The sequence below is a fragment of the Diabrotica virgifera genome, chromosome 1 (genome assembly GCF_917563875.1).
Source record: "Diabrotica virgifera virgifera chromosome 1, PGI_DIABVI_V3a".
In the NCBI taxonomy this organism is placed as follows: domain Eukaryota; kingdom Metazoa; phylum Arthropoda; class Insecta; order Coleoptera; family Chrysomelidae; genus Diabrotica; species Diabrotica virgifera.
Genome location: NC_065443.1, coordinates 102,539,644 through 102,559,260, shown reverse-complemented (window position 1 = coordinate 102,559,260; position 19,617 = coordinate 102,539,644). Strand labels below are relative to the sequence as shown.

Sequence of the window (19,617 nt, the reverse complement as noted above, 5' to 3'; positions counted from 1 at the left end):
TCAGTGACATTCTGTGTAGTAATTGAAACTAGCCCACTAGTTGATATATAGTTTTTAAAATTACATAATTTTATTAAAATAAAATTTTTATTAAAATTATACTTTTGGAATGACAAGTCAAGACAAGTGACACAGACCGAATTCCGTCTTGACCTCGAACTCGTTGTGACAAGTACCCCTTCAGTTTTTCGAGCAGGAAAGCCATGCTGCTTTTGAGCTTTAGTAAAGTCCATTAATATCGACATTGTGCCGCATTTCAAAAGTATAATTTTAATGTTGTTCTGAAGCTATTTCCTTTGGCATTTTTATGATTAACTATTTATATGGAAAATTTTAATAAATAATTATGTAATTTTGAATACTACGTAATAATATATCAACTAGCGGGCTATAGTTTCAGTAACTAAACAGAATGTCACTGAAGATGATCTGACTAGATAGAAAATGTTCTGATGTTTTTCTATAATCTATTTGGATGACTTTTTTAAAAGTTTTTTAATAGAATTTTATACCATTATACAAAGTCGCCAGTTTACGAAATAACGAATTTATTTCTTTCTTTGCACCATGCTGTATATTAATTTGAATTTTGTAATTTCATGATTGTGTAGTAACTTTTTAATAATTAATTTATTAATCCCTTTAAACACTCTGCACTCTTTAGGTTGCACTATTTAATCAATTAAGTAATTCAAATAATTTAATAATTATTTATTTAAATAATAATTCCTCATTAACGTTTAATAAAAATATTTTTTTTATTTATTTTTTTTTTATTTTTTAATCAAATCGAAACCGCAGATTTTCTTATTTTATTATTTTAAAAATATTTTTATTACGTAAGTAGTTAGTGGCTTCGACGGCGGGTACTTGAGGACTGGTTTATCCTGAGTTTTTCCAAAAACGTGGCTAGAAGCGCTTCCTTGCGTACGGCACCAAAGTGCCGAGCTTTTTTAACCTTAGCGCGCTTTGAAAATCACAACCGCAACAAGCATTTTTATAAAGGGGCAACATTTTCTATCGAATACTACAAAAATTTTATTTTTTAAACGTTAAAACGTTAAAAAAATTAATTTATTGATTTTTTTATAAGCCTATGGCAGGGTACCCTTAATGGGACGATATTATTATATATGAAATTCAAACAATCGTGCAAAACACAAAAATAATTTATTTAAGTAATAATTGTATTACATTCTATCGATATCAACAAAATTTTAATTTATTTTTTAAACGTTAAAAGAATTATTTTTTTTACTGATTTCTGAGGCTATTTAGTAAAAACGCGGAAACGGGGTTTTTGAGCATGCTGTAGGAAAAAAAAGTTCTAATAGCTGATTTTGATTGTAAATGTAACAATACATATAAAAATGTAAATGATTAATTTAGCTGTATGTTGTTGAGTTTATGAGTCAAAAACTTCAGAAAATGCCAAAAAAAACAGTTTTTTTTTATTTTTAGGTATTTTCCACGTCAAAAATGATAATGATGCCTATACCATTCGAAAGAATGGAAAAAAATACACAAAATAATAATATTTTAAAGTTGGCGAAAAATTTACAACTTAACCTAAAATTTTTATTAAAATTTCAAAAATGTTTCCTGTACTCAATTTTGAAGCTAAAAATCTGAAAAAAATCAGGCATCTTTGTGTTGTTAAGATACGCATTCATTAATTTTTTCAGATTTTTTGTAGCAATACAGCGTCTGGAAAAAAATGTTTTCAGAAAAACACGTTTTTTTCCATAGCGGACCCCCCGGTGCACCTAGGGACTTGAAAATTTGGCTGAGTGAGTTTTCAATTATATATTTTCGAATGGCTAAACCCAAAACTGAATCGAGCCTGGTGCAATTTTGACCATCTTATCCCGCTATAGCCTTTGATATAAATGTCAAAGTGATTAATTTAAAATTAAAATTAAAAACATTAATTATAAAAAATATTAGTTGGTAAAAGCTGTGGTATATATTTTTACCTTAAATATATACTTACGTCTTAAATACTGAATTTAAGTTTTTTTAATGTTCCGTAATATGTAATTATAAATTAATCTTAGCGCCATCTACACGATAATTGTAAAAGTATCCGAAGTAAGAAATTCATATTTTATCAATAGAACGTCAAAATGATTAGCAAAATCTTAAAAAAATCGATTACAATTTAATTACTTTTTTGCGTTGTAAATATTAAGCGATAACAATTAAATAATAAATTTAAAAATTACCGGTAAAAGTTGAATTAATAACCGCTAGGAGCGACACCAGCGAAGCTTGTTATTTATAAAAAAAGACAGCAAATACAAAATAAGTGATCCGACCACGAATATCAACTTTAAGATGAATGACCAATTTTAGTGATTGTTTATATTTTCGATACCGCTAAATCTGAATATGAAGTTTATTTTTTTTATCTAGACTTGGTGGTACATGTTAAAAAATAAAATTTTATGCAAAAATGCGAAAAATCAATTTTAATAATTTTTCGACTTTATACCTCGCTGTATCTTTGGTCGCTGTAAATATTTCCTTTTGAACATTTTACTGTGTCATCTTTGAAGTATTTAAATAACAATGTGCTTTATTCAAACTGTTTAAACAAATTAAAAGAGGAGTTGTTAATTTTTAAACATTTTGTCGTCAGATTTCGTTAGTTTCATGCGTTTATCTACTTGAAAAAGTTGAGTGACAAACTTTTTAGTTTATAATTTTCACCAACACAGGAATAAAATATAATTAATGAAGAAGTTTTTTGGAAAATATCAAGTCAAAGTATGCAATAAGAAAAAAGTTATGTGACTTTATAGACGACGAGTGGCACTCTTAAAATAACGCTTATTTCTCATACTGACCACGGTGTGGTGAATGGCTAATTTTCGTCTAACCTAAGGTTTTGATGGTGCTGAAAACGAAAATAAGGTTTATTTTAAATCATCATTTTCATTTATAACTCTTGCATTTTTAATTTGACGAAGAAAAGTTATTCTTCATAAAAAGCTCTTCATGGTCTAAGCACAGTATAGGAGGAATTCTCCTAAGGAGGAATTCTATAGGAGGAATCCTATAGGAGGAATTCTCCTAATTCTGTGGTCTAAGATTTATGATGCAACCATCACATATACAATTTTATTAATTTTATACGAGGTATGTAAAAAATATGAATTTTGAGTAAATCTTTTATAGTTCACAACATTTAAATTAGAATGATATAATTGCAAATTGAAACATAATTTTTAATTCTAAACAACTTTTCGTAATAGTAATTTTCCATATTATGAATTTAAATACGTAAATAAACAAAGTTTTCGTTATGATAATGCTCGCCATTTTCAGCTTGTTTTATCATTAAAACTCTTATTTAACCTTTAACTACACGCGCTGGCGTATCCCAGGCAACCAAGTGACGTCATATAACGTTGAGGAAACGTCAGTTTTTGGTTGAATATAACACGTGTTTGAACATTACGTCATATAGACGTCTTTTGTAGGTGATTTTAAATACGTAAGATTAATGACGTTAAAATTACGTTTAAAAAACGTTTTAATTTTAGATAGCCTAAGTCTGACGTCACGAAATTGGGAGGAGCTTGTTTGTTTGTATTGACTCCAAACAATTTCGTTTGGGTATAGATAACGCTAAATGTTCATAAGAAATTTCTCATTTATTGTTTACGTGGTTTGTGCCTTGTGTGATAAAATAAGACTTTTCATTTAGATATTTAGTTGAAGAAACGTGTAAATTAAGCGATTTTTATATGTTTTTGCTCAGTGAGTTAGTTTAATGCAGTAATTCTTCTTGACAACTATTTGAGGTTATGTTTATTTGTTTTTAATTAAGCGTTAAATGAAGACATTAAGACAGCGTTAAATTAAGATATTAGTGTGCTGGATAACTTGTTAATAAATTATTTATTAGTTTCATATATATGTTGTTTCAATTTTGACACAGTAAGTAGGTATATATAACTAGTGAAAATTCTAAAATGTGAGGGCTGGTACAATCATGCAGAATTAATGATGCTTCTAGCCTAGCGCACAAGCGATCTTAAACAAGTGGTAGTACTTATATCTTCGACACATGGGACGTAGGCCTATAGGTTTCATGTTATGTACCTACTTTTTATACTAGTTTGAGACATCTGAAAGAGGTCACTTTTTGAAAGTATTAAAGACGTGATTTTACCGACGTGAAAAAAACGTAGATACGATTACGTTTTAAAATAGTCACAATTATGACGTCAAATCGATGAGACAAATACACGTGATTTTCAACGTCAGTACTACGTCATAGAAACACGTCAATTGGTCATTTTTATGACGTGTTATCTACGTTATAAAAACGTCGTTTGGTTGCCTGGGATTTTGTACGCCAGATATAAGAATTTTACTGCAAATATATTTAAAAATTTAATTTTTGACCTTGTTTATCTCTCTAACCTAGCACTGGAATGTGCTTTACAATTTAATTTTAGTTTTGTTATAATCGGCGTTCTGGGAAGATCGTAATTTACAGTTTATTATTTGTTGTTTCCGGTGGTGTACAATATTGGGACCGTGCAAGTTCGGCAAAGCGACCTCTATTTCTACGCTCTGTACTTTTATTCGCACTTTTAATTATATTGGCCAATTATATTAGTCCTGGTTGCTGGATAATTGTCAAGGCCATAGTCTAAAAAATAATAAAAAGAAAAAATAAGATGCAGGTTATGTTATGCAAACATAAACAATTGTATGTAGTAAATAAAATTAGTTATTAAAATACAATTAATTAAATTTCCCTTTATATAATAATTGCAGATCATATCAATATTGTGGAGCAATATATAATTTTTCTGCTTCAATGACAGAAGGTATGAAATATACGTCAATTTGAGATAGTTGCAAGATTTCTCCGCGACTCGCGCACGGCCGTTTCTCGTTTCCCTTTCCAAGTACCTACTTGCACACCGCGAATAGGGCTTTTCATCGATTGTCATTTGTTTCGAGCTTCTGTCATGTGTCACATAATATTAATATTTCTACGACATACGTCTTTGATTTGTATCATTGGTATTACCAATAACGTATGACGTAGATATAGTCTGTTCGCTAAACTCAGACGCAACTTTCTAGATATTTTAGTCGGTAATTTTGCCAATTTTAGTAAAATTGGCAAAAAATAATTACTAAATAGTTTTTAATCACTAATTAGTTAGTAATTTTGCCAATTTTTGCAAAATTGGCAAAAAACAAAAAAAATATCGAATAAAATATCTAGCCAGTTGCGTCTGAGTTTAGCGAACCGACTATATATTAATATTATGTGACACATGACAGAAGCTCGAAACAAATGACTGTGAATGAAAAGCCCTATACGCCACGATTATATTAATATAAGTAGTAATATAAGTACATATTTAAATTGTTTTTTAGCCATTATGGCACAAAATATATTTTTCTTTATAAACAATACTTTTTCTCCTGTAAAAAATCACATTTCAAAAAATTTTTTATTAGTAATTTTATTTATCATGGAATCCAGTTATTCCATGATTCCAGTTATAAATCCCAATTGGCTTACTGAGAAGGAACTCCAAGTATTCACTGATGCCGAATAAGGTTTATAACAAACAACTAAGGGCCGGTTGTTCGAAAGCTAATCAACAATGATCATTATCAAATATTTAATTACTGTCACCAACTGTCAATGTCAACTTTGTTTGGGTTGCTGAAAACATAATATGAAATTACTTAATCAATTATGTTAATAATTGTTATGTTAATTGATTAACTAATCTCATAATTTTAATCAATTATGTTTTCAGCAACCCAATAAAAGTTGACATTGACAGTTTTGGTGACAGTAATTAAATATTTGATAGTGATCATTGTTCATTAGCGTTCGAACAACCGGCCCTTAATGTATTTTTTCAAAAAACAGTAAACAAATCCGCTGTTTTTAAGTGTATTTCCTTGTGGCGTATAAAGTACGCCACGCGTGTAGTTATTTTATAACTTGAGCGGGTAGTTAAATCTTAAATCTTTAAAGGTTAAATCTTAAATCTTTAAAGGTTAAATCTTAAATCCGAATGTCCTAATTGAAACGCCTATGTGTGACATGGCCGCACATGCGCACTAGCGCAGTTTAATCATAGATTAATAATATAGTATTACCGGACAGTTTAATCTTCATCTTCATCCATCAGCATCAGGTATCAGCTCAGCTGTGATATTTGGCTTTTGGCAAATAAAATCAACTTTCATAAATATATCATAATATGGAAATAAAACAAGAAACTAGTGAGAAAACTTGTAAAATAGAAACAAATAATGAGACATGTGATAATTCCTTGGATGCCTTCAATCTTGAAATTAAGGAAGAACCCAAGAGAGAATGTGAGTACCAGATATTTGATTATTTAGACCCAAATGAATTCCATGTAAAAACTGAAGTAGAACAAGATGAACATAAATTTACACTATTTGAAGAAAAGCAAACAAGTGAAGAAAGTAAGTAAAAATCATTAATTCTTTTAATAACATGATAAATATTTTGAGTTCATTACTGAAGGTTAGAGAGTACATCTTTCTCTCCAGTCATGACTCCCGGAGGGAGTAGGGAGTGTAGTAATGTCGTGTATTGTCCGTCTCCAAAGATCTCTGTCTCTGTCATTTCTTTTAACTCATGCATAGGTCTTTTGCATATTCCTGTAATTTGATTGATCCATCTTGTTGGGGATCTTCATCGTGATCTTCGGCCTTCCACCTTTCATTCTATAATGAGTCTTTCCATGTTTTCTGTGTTTGCTCTTATATGTCCTTAGTATTTTAATTGTTGAGATGGACACTTTAAATTACTTTAAATTTGTTACAGTCGGAAAAATGAAAGAATACCCATGAACGAACATATAAAACACCCTGTATTTTCCTGTCACCTTGCCACAAAGAAAATTGTCCAGTGCAAGTACATGTAACAATAATTATTACATGTACTTGTGCTGGCCAATTTTTTGTGTGACACAGTGGCAGGAAAATACAGCGTGTTTTATATGTTCGTTCATGGGTATTCTTTCGTTTTTCCGACTGTAGATGACCTACCCCATAAAAGTAGAAAAATTTTATGCAGGGACTTTAACATTGATTATGCTGCTGCTTGTGCTATACAAATATCCTTGATCAACATATTTGAATTGTATGGTCTAACAATGCATGTTGATTCTCCTACAAGGATTACAAAAACTTCATCTACCATAATTGATTATACTGTCTCAGATTTCTCACCCCTTGATGTCCACTCTACAATTATTAATGCTGGACTATCTGATCATGATGCAGTTTATACGAAGTTTAATATCTTTAGCAAACCCTCCTCGAAAACCTGACGTTTAGGCAGGATTTTTTCTACCCGGAACTTTCGTAATTTCCAAAATTTATGCTTAACCTCTGAGTGGCACTTTCCTGCTATGGACGTGGATAATAATTTCAGTGATTTTTTAGATAAGCTTGTTTGTCTGTATCTTCAATAAAGCATTTCCTTTAATTCCAATTAAGCCAAAACATCGCAAACCCTGGACTACTAAAGGTATCCGAATATCTTCCAAGAATATGCGTTCTCTACTCTACACCAAGAAATTTACTACCAACGTCTCTATCACTGAATATATCACCAAGTACAGGGCAACCTATCTTAAACTTATAAAATCAGCTAAAAAAGTCTACTACCAAAACCGTCTAGGAAGCTCTAAAAGTGTGGCAAAAGAAACTTGGTCCATAATAAATAATCTTCGAAATAAAACCCACACTGCTCAAACATTTTCCCTTCCAGACCCTGAAAATCTAAATGAATACTTTGTTAATGTGAGTAAAAATATTACATCAACTATTTTGCCACAAAAAGATCCCATTTCGTATCTCCCTAATTCAAGAAAGGTCTCGAATTCATTCTTTATAAAACCAGTCGATAAATCTGAACTGATCCAAACAATCAATAGTATCAAAAGCAAATCTTCCTGTAGTACTGATGGTCTATCGATAAAAATTTTTTCTAATCTCCCAGAAAATGTGTTGGAAGTCCTCATCTCACTTATTAATGATTCTTTTGAGAAAGGCAAATTTCGAGAGTGCCTAAAGACTGCCATCATTATTCCTCTTCATAAGGGTGGTGAAATATCTAATACCTGCAATTATAGACCTATTGCACTACTACCGGTACTCTCCAAAATTATTGAGAGACTCATAAAAGCGCGACTTATGTCCTTTCTCGTTGAAAACAACATTTTATCACAAAATCAGTTCGGCTTTTTAAATAATAAATGCACCACTGATGCCATGTTTTCTGTACTACATGAGGTTTATCAAGCACTGAACAATAATCTTCACACTGCCACCGTTTTTTGTGACTACGCCAAAGCTTTGGTAAATTTTGATAAAAAAACTAAATTTCTACGGAATTCGAGGTATTTCTTTGAATTGGTTCCAATCTTACTTGGATGATAGGAAACAACTGGTTAGAGCAAATGATACAGACTCTAGTCTCAAAAACATTGTATGTGGGGTACCTCAAGGATCAGTATTGGGTCCTCTACTTTTCCTTATCTTTATTAATGACATCACTAGTTTAAAAATCGATGGAAAAATCTTTCTTTTTGCTGATGATACCAGTATCACTTGGAGCAACTCAAATATTGCAACTCTTTATGCTACTATAACTTCTGATCTACTTACAATAAAAACCTGGTCTGACTCTTATTTACTCTCGTTTAACGTAGATAAAACAGTAGCATTATCTTATAAAGCAGCTCTCCAACCCTTACCTCTTAATAACAGCCAGATCAGTACTGTTGATTCTGTAAAATTTCTTAAAATTACAAAAAAGAGCAATAAGATATCTGTTTGGCCTCAGAAGAACAACACATTGTAGAAATTACTTCAAAGATCACAGAATTTTAACCCTTCCATCTTTATATATTTTAGAAACTGTTTGCTTAATTCGTAAACATCTACATGTCTTTCCACCAAGACCTAATCATGACTACTTCACGAGAAATTCTACTTTTGATGTCTATTTACCAACCCCGTCATCTGAGTTAGTAAAGAAATCTATATTATATTCCGCAAAAAAACTTTACAACCATCTCCCTCTACAACTTAAATCTGCAGCATCTTTCCCCAAATTCCGTAAACTGACAAAAGCCTACCTATCCGAAAGACCATATTATGCAGTAGAAGATTTTCTTAATCAATAACTAAGAAATTACAGTACCCTTTGCACAAGTAGTATTTTTATTGTTATTTTTCATCTGTATTTGGGTGTCATATGCAACAGCTTAACTTTTAAACTTAATTACTAGGTAGACTATGCAATTTGCAATTTATTTAAATTTTGCAATTGATTAACTGTTTAACTTCATTATTATTTTTTTTTTAATTTATACTGACGATTTATGTAATTTTAGTAAATTGAATTGTTATTGTTTTGTTTTCTTGACTTTTGTAAGCTTTGTCGATAAAATTGTACAATTTTTCATGACAATAAAGCATATTTCTATTCTATTCTATACTGGAGAGTCGTTGGCTAACTTTTAGCTCTCTTAAAATTTGAATTATTTGTCCTACGGTCCAAGGAATTCGTAGCATTTGTCTCCATCAGAACATTTCAGTGGCATCTATCTTTCTTCTTTCTGATTATCTCGGGGTCCAAGATTCACATCTGTAGGTCAGTATTGGAAATATTAAGCAGTTGATCAACCTCATCTTTAATACTTTTAAAATTTGACAGTCCTTCCATATTGTCGTCATTTTTGCTGTGGCTGCTAGATCACATCTACATTTTATTTCTTCCTATAGTGACCCTGTGTTTGTGTAGACTGCCCGCTGCTACCTTAAAATGGGTGATGATTGCAACAGAGGTAAATGAGTCTATCATGGGCTGCGAACTCAATGGCAAAAATTGGTTCCATATATATAGTGAGCTTCCGGAATTAGAGATGGCGACACATAATGTGGATCGCTAATATATGTGGTACAAGGCTAATTGAAAAGAAGAAGAATATTTGACAATTGAATTTTGAGTTGGACAGTTGTGTTTTTTTTGTAACAGCGTTGCCACATTCAGCAGATTTCTACTTTTTGGATAGATTTTTGATAAATTTTTTTTTAATTCTAGTAGGCAATATTTTTTAGTAGGTTTTTGGTATACGGTGATGAGCATGCTAATAACCGGCAAAAAAGCTCAAAAGATGGAAAACATAATACATTGCGCAACAAAAAGAGATGAAACTAGTGGAGGTGGAAATTATCGTTATAAACGTATTAATTAACATTACATTACATAGTTTTCCACCTGTAGACGTCTGTGACAGGAGTATTTTATAAAATTCTACTGTCACAGTGACAGTTGTCATACCTCTGATACGTCTAAAGGTGGGAAACTATGTAATGTAATGGTATTTTAGACGTTTATAACGATAATTTCCACCTCCACTAGTTTCATCTCTTTTTGTTTCGCAATGTATTATGTTTTCCATCTTTTGAGCTATTTTGCTGGTTATTAGCGCGCTCATCACTGTATATCAACATTTTCTGTGCTGTGCATTATGACTAAAATGAAATTAACTCTTTAACAGTATTTACATTTGACATTTTGTTACAATTTCCTAATGTCATTACCGAAAATAAGATTCAGGACGTAGGTATGAATACAGAGATTAGAGAAATGGAACTGGAGTCTGATACCAAACTTTCTTGTTTCAAGCAGCAGTGCAGTAGTGTTTCGGGTAATATTTATATAACGAAGAGTTTTGGCATTCGGTGAGGCTATTAAAATTAAGCTAACGACGGAAAACTAAAATATGTATGTAAAATGTAACTTTGCAAAAATAATGTGTTTACCCGTTTCTATTAACGTAAAATGAGAAAGATTTTTTTCCGTTTTTAACCGTATTACAACTGATGATCGCAATAAACTTTTGAATAAATAGTCATTTATGATATAAGTGTTAAAAGTACACGTTTAAGGCACGCATGTGAAAGTTTGCAGAATGAGCGAAGCGAGTTCTGCAATTCACATGAGTGCCTTAAAAATGTACTTTTTAACACGCATATCATACAATATGTTTTCTACAAACATAATTACAGGACAATATCTACAAAAACTTTTATTTGAACTTGACTGACATTCCATTTTTATATTTTTTACATTAAAATGCCTATACCAGGGGTGGCCAAACTGCGGCTTGCGAGCCACATGCGGCTCTTTGAAGGATTACTTGTGGCTCTCGATAAATGTACCCGAGTTCCTTTTCAATTTTGTGTTATTATATTTAAAAAAATTATTATCGTTCCATATGTTTCAAAATGTCTTTTAAAATGATATGACACATCAACAACTGCACGAATGAACATTAAGAGTGGCGCGAAATAAAGGTCAGTAATCAACCGAGTTCAGACAGATTTGTATAACTCTTGCTATGGATATAATTTGTAATTTGGATTACAGAGTATTCATTGAACTTCAAAATAGATTTCAAGGCTTAAAATATTTTGAATCGTCTCTTCATTTTTTTCTGAATTCGTTTGAAATGAACATATGTAATTCATAAGGTGAATTTTTTATTACCAATATATGACCCAAATAACCCAAAGATCAAGCTCGAAAATAAAACTATATGTAATTAAGTTTTAATATTTCGTAAATTTATTTCTGTTTTCAATAAATAGAATGTCTGTTAAAAATTTGTAAATACCTTCTTTACATACTTTTTGAATACGTATTTAATTGCGGCTCGAGAAAAATTTCAACTTATGAAAAGTGGCTCGGACTATGAAGGAGCTTGGCCACCCCTGGTCTATACGGTCAATACGAACTGCAGTGCCTTAAAATTTTTAAAGCTTTAGTGCCTTGAAGTAGCATTTTTAACGCTCGTATGGAGTGCTAAAAATTGCATTTTTAACACGGTTGTAGAAAATAGTTATTTTCCTAACTAGTACGGAAAGTGATACTTTCACGCACGAGACTGCCGTTGACCCAAACGACGCGACAGCGGAGTTCGCGCAAGCAGTCGAGTGCGGGGAAGACACTTTCCGCATGAGTTAGGAACAATATTTTTTTAGGGCCGTACGTTTGAAAAAAAAAAGCCACAAGAAATAGAGTTATATCAATTTTTATTTGGAAGTGAAAATACACAAATTAATTCTTTGACAAGGGTGTCAAAACCAAACTTTCAATGTAATGGGTTACCACGACGACGATATTGGTTTCTATGACGACGATTCAAAACCATTGTAATTGTCTACTGATCTGACTTTTAAATATTATGTCAAAATAATTTTATTTCATCGAAATATCGCGCTAATTTCATTAAAACATTAACACAATAAGATAAATTTAAAATAATTTAGTAAATAATATCTAAATATTAGTTTATTGCATGTATTTTAATATATTATAATGCCATATTACAAGGTATTTTACTTTCCCGCACGCCGTGCGGGAAAATTTACTTTCACGCACGCCGTGCGGGAAAGTGCAACTTTCGGAAACGAAATGCGTGCGTGAAAGTGGCTCTTTAAGCACGGCCGTAGAAAAAATGTATTTTCATGATTATTTGTCAAAGAAGGTATGAATGAGGTTGGGAATTGTACCAAATTTGATCCAGACATGCATATGTTAAAATCAATGGATGACAAAATATTATATAAAAATATTAAATATAAAACTGATAAAAATTAATTAAGTACCTAGGTCATTTTGTTTCCCTGTTAAAATGTAAAAAAGTTTGGTTTTTTTACATTCACGTTATATTTATGTCTAGTTAAGTTAGCTGCTGTTTTTATTATAAAAAAACCTAAATTATATTCAAATAAGTTAATAAAGTTTTAGTTCTTGATTTAGTAGATTTTAGCCAAACATGCAATATATATATTTCCTAAATAAAATATGGCAACGTTGTCCTGTATTGAATTGGTGCATCATTTTGTAATTGTTGTGTTGTGTATGCGTTTTATATCAATTTTATATTTGTGTATTAAGTTTTTATCCCGTACCCAAGTGATTAGTGAAGTGAATGTTTCATATTTTAGTTATTAATAGACATTTTTTCAGTGTATAAATTATTTTTCTTCCCTCAACTGTACCTAGTTGTTTCCAGGTAATGTGAATAATTCCTAAGGTAGAAAGACAATTATTTTACATTATGTTATGAAAACAATGAATTCATGTCAAGATTTATATAAATAATAATTATTACTGTCATTTGTTGTTTTCATTATTGTTCCTACATTGTCCATACATACATACTTATCATTTTTTTAAATATAATCGCTGCTCATGCTAAATTCTATATGTTTGTGCATGTTATTAATTTTTTTTTTGCAATAAAATTATTTTTATTTTTATGGTTTCTGTAATTTATTACAAAATTACAAAAACTTTATTACAAAAACTAAAAATTAATAACATGCACATTATAGAATTTGGTATGCCTAGCGAAGCTTCCAAAACGGTACAGATATCTTCAAAAAAGTTACAGAGATCTTCCAAATCGTTACAGAAATCTTCCAATTTAAAAACCTTAGTTGGCTTCCAAAAATATCGACGGCGTTGGAATACGGGACCAGTTTGGCCTATAGAGTTCCCTATCTACCCCACCCCCTCATCTATGGAGTCTATTAGGTGGGAAGTCTCTTTCTAATTGACGGGGTTTATCCAATGACGTTGGATCTATCGATCACATCACTTTCCCACTGTTGCTGATTGGATGAACTCCTCCGATTAGAAAGAGACTTCCCACCTAATAGCTCTATTAAATGAGCTCATAATCTCATAACCTCAAACTGGCCAATTATGCATAGAGGTATATATTAACATAGAGGGAGCCTACTTTCCGCGCTTCCTGACGACAAGATCTCATGGACTGGTTTGCTGCATCTCTTTCTAACACATTGTATCGAAAATCTATGATGACATTCAGTCTGAATATAGGCACGGAAGAGGAGGACAACTGTAGCAGCTTTACTATGCGTAAGAGTGAAACAGCACTAATCCAAAGAAAAAAGATGGTGTCGTCACTTCGCTCTGAATGACACTCTCTCTATGCTAATATATAACTATATGCAATTATGGTTATGTGTGGATGATTGTTATGTAGTTTATCCACTATCATTATCTTTGTCTTTGATGTATATGAGACCAGGTCCTCTCTTCGTCACTTTGAGACCAGGTGCCATCATTTTTTCTAATCAGTGCTTTAGTTTGTGATTGTGTTTTGAGTTTTTTAGACAATTTCAATAACGAGCAGTTCTTTTCTTCAGAGCTAGACAGTCTTTCTCGAAAATAATTTATTTCTTTTTTGACGGGTTGCTTTGTTGTATTTAGTTTTATCTTCTGGATCACGGGTGGTCTGCCATCTTTTTTCTAATTGTCTTTTCTTGTATATATCATGGTTTTTATATAGAGAGGGTATGAGCTTGGTCTCTTAGCATATGATATATCAGGTGAGGCTTCCCATGCGGCTTGTTGAATTTTTACAGTTTTTTTTTACAAATGTTTGAGTGCTCTTACAAATCAATATATTTTTTTCTTTTCTCATGAATTATTTTACATTCTTGTGACGAAAAAATGGGAAATAGGATTTTAAATTTATCAGGATAGTTACGTAGATTTTTGTTTATACATATTAAATTCTCCTAAAGATCTGTGTTTATTAAATGTATGCATCCATCTACGTTTTTTTCTGCGTCTTTTAAGAACGTTGTTCTCCAACAACAGCTAACAAATTAATAACACATCTTCATCATTGTCGGTGGTCGGAAGATTACTGAACCAATGTAGGCACCCTCGCGAAAACCGGTCTGATCGGATCTGATCTGATCGGAGAAATACGGATCCAATGTAGGTGCCGCCTGTCGGATCGGATCGGATCTGATCTGATCTGATCTGATCTGATCTGATCGGAGAAAAACGGATCCAATGTAGGTGCGCACTAAGGGAGCAAGAGCTCTTTGAAGATGGCGCCATGTAATTAGTTTTTCTTAAATATCTCCAGAACGCTTCTATTTAGAAAAACGAAAATTGGTATACAGATTTATTTTTCAGAAATGAATCGATTCCACCCATTGCGAATTTCTAGTACCGGCCATAGGCGTCCGTTTTGGGTAGGGCAACGGTTATTTTATCGCATAACTTTTTTGTCTTCAACTTTTAAGCATTTTTGATACTGGATTATTAAATTGTGAGGTATTCTAGTACTAAAAGATACTCTTACTTTAAGTCGGTAGGACACACCGTTTACTAGAAAAATCGATTAAAAGTTATTAATTTTGGGAATTTGAAAAAAAAATTGAAAAAAATTAAAAAAAAACGATGTATTTTACCAACTTAAAGCAAGAGTAACTTTTAGTACTCGAATATCTCATAATTGAGTAATCTAGTGTCAAAAATACTTAAAAATTAAAGACAATAAAGTTATGCTATAAAATAACTGTTGGCCTACCCAAAACGGACGCCTATGACCGGTACTAGAAATTCACCATTAATGAAATCGATTAATCTCTGGAATATAAATAAATGTACCAGTTTTCATCTTTCTAAATAGTTTTTTTTAATCTTTTTTTTTTTTTAAATTCAAAGAACGAAAAATTTCCAAATTGATTTTTCTAGAAAACGGTATATCCTATCGACTTAAAGTAAGAGTACCTTTTATTACTAGAATACCTCACAATTTAATAATTCAGAGTCAAACATGCTTAAAAATTAAAGACAAAAAAGTTAGGCGATAAAATAACCGTTGCCCTACCCAAAACGGATGCCTATGACCAGTACTAGAAATTCGCAATAGATGGAATCGATTCATTTCATGAAAGTAAAGAAGCATACCAATTTTCGTTTTTCTAAATAGAAGCGTTCTGGAATATTTAAGAAAAACTAATTACATGACGCCATCTTCAAAGAGCTCTAGCTCCCTTAGGAATCATTTTCGGACTAGGTGAATTGGGTTAAATTGTCTTAAAATTACCTGAGGAATCTCCTGTCTTCGTTTGTCGGTAGAGTTTCTGGACACCCTGTATATATTGAGAATTTGGGTATATTCAAGTAGTTTTTGTCTGTCATATGTGCTTCATATATTAACGTAACATCAAGATCATTTTTTAAAATAAAGGCTTTGACTTCCAGACTATGATTAGTCAGACCACTGGCGTTCCATGTACCAATCTTTAGTTCAGTGTTGAAGGCTAAATTTTGAGACCAGCGTCATTAGGATGTCGGAACATTTTGTCCTTTTGACCCATAATTTACTCCATCATTATTGAGACGATCTGTTCTAAGCTGTTTAATAGTTGAAATGACATAGATAATAAACCTTGTTTCCTTGTTGTTGTATAGGTGGGTTAAGTTGTTGAGTATTGGAATTTGTTGTTCCGGAATCGTTGCTTTTGAAGAAAATTTATTCAACGAAAATTTAAAAGAAATGATATTTTGCACCATAAAAAACTCGACTACATATTACAATTTTTTCATTACAATAATTTTACATGTACTTTGAAAGGTTAACTTGTGACGGATAGCTTAAGGATGAGAGACTTAGTAAAACACAGGTTAAAACCAAAGTAAATATATTTAGGATATTTATATACATCAAAATAAATAAACATAAGATAAATCGTAATTCTATCTTGCCCCGTTGCGGAGAAGGCCCCCTTGATGGATGTCTGCAAAAGAAAAATAAAATATTAGATTTACCGTAAAAGGTATATTTAAAATACCCTAAATAAGGGTTACATTAAAACAAAACGTTTTCGGATTAAGAAATCCATAATCAGTGTTACTAAAGCCCTAAAAATAAGTATAACCTAATTAAGAAAAAAGTTATAAAAGTTGACAAAGGTTTAAAAAAACAAGAGGTCATACTTACAAAAATAGCATGCTTGAGCCACCAAAATATTTTGGATAAAAACCCTTTAAATGTAAACAGGTATGTTACATGTTAATAAAAAAGTTTAAAGATGTTGCAGATATGTCTGAATATTACCCAGGGCAACACAGGACTCTTCCCACGTGGTTGGAATTTTTTTGAGGATTAAAACCTCACATATTGAAATTCAGTGGCCAACTGACAACTGAATACAAAAGCAACTTAGAAAAAAATTAATACTATCTATCAAAAGTAAATTGACCGGGTAAATCACAAGATTTTAATCAATAAATTGAGAGGTCTGGGTATCCAGGGTGAACTTTTAGAATCCTACCTATCTGAAAGAATACAAATAGTACGTGTTCAGGGTTTTCAATCGTTTGAAATTGAGGTACCTTCAGGAGTGCCACAAGGGTCACATCTTGGACCACTTCTATTCAATATCTATGTTAATGATATTGCCTCCTGTTTCCACTTTGCTTTTTTCCTAATGTTTGCTGGCGATTTAAAATTATATTTGAAAATCGAGAATGATGGTGACTATCAAAAATTACAATCTGACTTGGATCGGTTGAGCTATTGGTGTGATAGCGACGGAATGGAATTTAATGTTAAAAAGTGTCACTTAATGGTTTTTGGTCGAAATAGAACTCCGACAAATCATATCTATACCATCTATACTATTAAGGATTGTTCGTTAGACTCTGTATCTCAGATAAAAGACCTAGGTGTTGTGCTCGAATCCAGCTTATCCTACATCCCCCATATCTCATCTATTGTCTCAAAATCACTTCCACTTTTAGGGTTTATCAAACGTTGTGCAAAAGACTTTCTAAATATCCCATCCATAAAAGTATTGTTTTGTTCACTTGTGAGACCTCACCTAGATTACTGTTCATGTGTGTGGTCTCCACACTATAACACCCATATTCTAGCTATTGAGAGAGTTCAGCACAAGTTCTTAAGATTTGTTGCATTTAAACAAAACCAGAGGGCTGATGAAATTAACTATTCTAATATAGAAAAGTCTCTCAACATAACCTCTCTCCAAATCCGACGCATGCATAAGGATCTCACAATATTTTATAATATACTACACTCCAATAATTTTGGTCCTCAACTATTGGAGAAAATTAGCCTCCATGTTCCCAGTAGACAAACGAGGCTAAATCAACCTTTTTACATTAGACCCCATCGCACTAACTACGGACACAACTCCTTCATGTCCAGAACACCTAGGTTTTCTGGACAAGTTGACAGGTTTAGAAAACAAGAGGCCATACTTACAAAAAATAGCATGCCTGAGCCACCAAAATGTGTTGGGTAAAAACCCTTTAAATGTGAACAATTATGTTATGTTACATGTTTATATAATAGTTTAATTATGTTGCAGGTATGCCTGGATATTACCCAGGGCACAGAATAAATAACCACACAGAAGCGAAACTCCTGCCGAAAACGGTAACATAATTTTCATGCTCATGTGTCAACGTAACTGGTGCAACCTCACTTTTGTGACTGACGTGACAGTTGTTTACAGTTAAATTTTATATTTGTATACGTTTTATTTTATATTTTATATATATTTTATAGTTAAATTTTATATTTCATATTTAATTAATAACTACTTGTCAAAAATATTACCTAATTTGGAATGGTCTATTCCTTAGAACATCAAGTTCTATTCTGTAACTGGTGCACAAGGTCAAATATTTCGGTCACAACAAAATCAATGGAAACGAAAGTCAGATTCGCTTCTGTGTGGTTATTTATTCTGTGCCCAGGGCAACACAGGACCCTTCTCACGTGGTTGGATTTTTTTTTTGGAAATTCAGTGGCCAACTGACAAGCTGACAACTGAATTACAAGAGCAACTCAGAAGGACGTCAAGAACTGTCAATGTAACTTAATTGCTGTATTATTATTTCAGCCACAACATTTAAAGATTATTTTAATACTTGAGATAAAAACAGTATCATATTTGCATATGTTGGAGTTAAGGTTATTCGAACATAAATAATTTTTTTTTAAATCATCCATTAATTAAGTAATCAAATAGGAAAATAAAATATTTACGTTACCAGAAGTTATGCAGTCAACAATACCTATAGTTGTTATGTTGGTCACTTGGCCATTGAAATCCAATATGTGAGGTTTTAATTTTCCAAAAAAAATTCCAACCACGTTGGAAGACTCCTGTGTTGCCCTGGGTAATATCTAGGCATATCTGCAACAGCAATAAACTATTATATAAACATGTAACATAACATAATAGGGAACTTGCATAAAATTTTAAATTCGAAAAAAATGTTATAAATCACAACACAACATAATTTAAAACATGTATCAAAGATAAAAAAAAGAATGTATGTGTACTTTGTACGCACGTAAGAAGTTATACTTCTATTATATAATTTCAACGAAATAAATATACTTAACAGTTACAATACAAAAAATTAATAATAATTACCAAAAATTAACCAAAACTTAATGCCAAAAATTAAAAAAAAAGAGTAGGAATCGTCCGGGATTTGAACTCACGATCTTTCGATCTCTGGTCCAATGCTCTACCAACCAGGCTATCGAGGCGCCTGTTATTGACATTTCGGATATTCATAATAAATTACACATCAAGGTGACAAGTGAAATATAAAAATAGATATTTTATTCAACAAACTGGAACATGAAGTAAAACCACTTCTATGTAAAAGGTATATTTACTAAAATTTTT

At 31.7% G+C, this 19,617-nt stretch overlaps 2 protein-coding genes across 3 annotated transcripts in view; both read left to right on the top strand.

Annotated features, from left to right (window-relative positions):
- LOC126889556 (reticulon-4-interacting protein 1, mitochondrial-like) overlaps nucleotides 1-19,617 on the top strand; it is a 94,515-nt gene that overhangs the window by 49,883 nt on the left and 25,015 nt on the right. The gene's annotated exons all lie outside the window — the stretch shown is intronic.
- The window catches only part of LOC114333209 (zinc finger protein 227-like), a 150,832-nt gene continuing 136,985 nt past the window's right edge, over nucleotides 5,771-19,617 (top strand). The window contains exon 1 of the mRNA XM_050657925.1: nucleotides 5,771-6,486. Within this exon, the coding sequence (XP_050513882.1) occupies nucleotides 6,255-6,486 (232 nt within the window). The 5' untranslated portion in view covers nucleotides 5,771-6,254. The remainder of the gene's footprint in view (nucleotides 6,487-19,617) is intronic.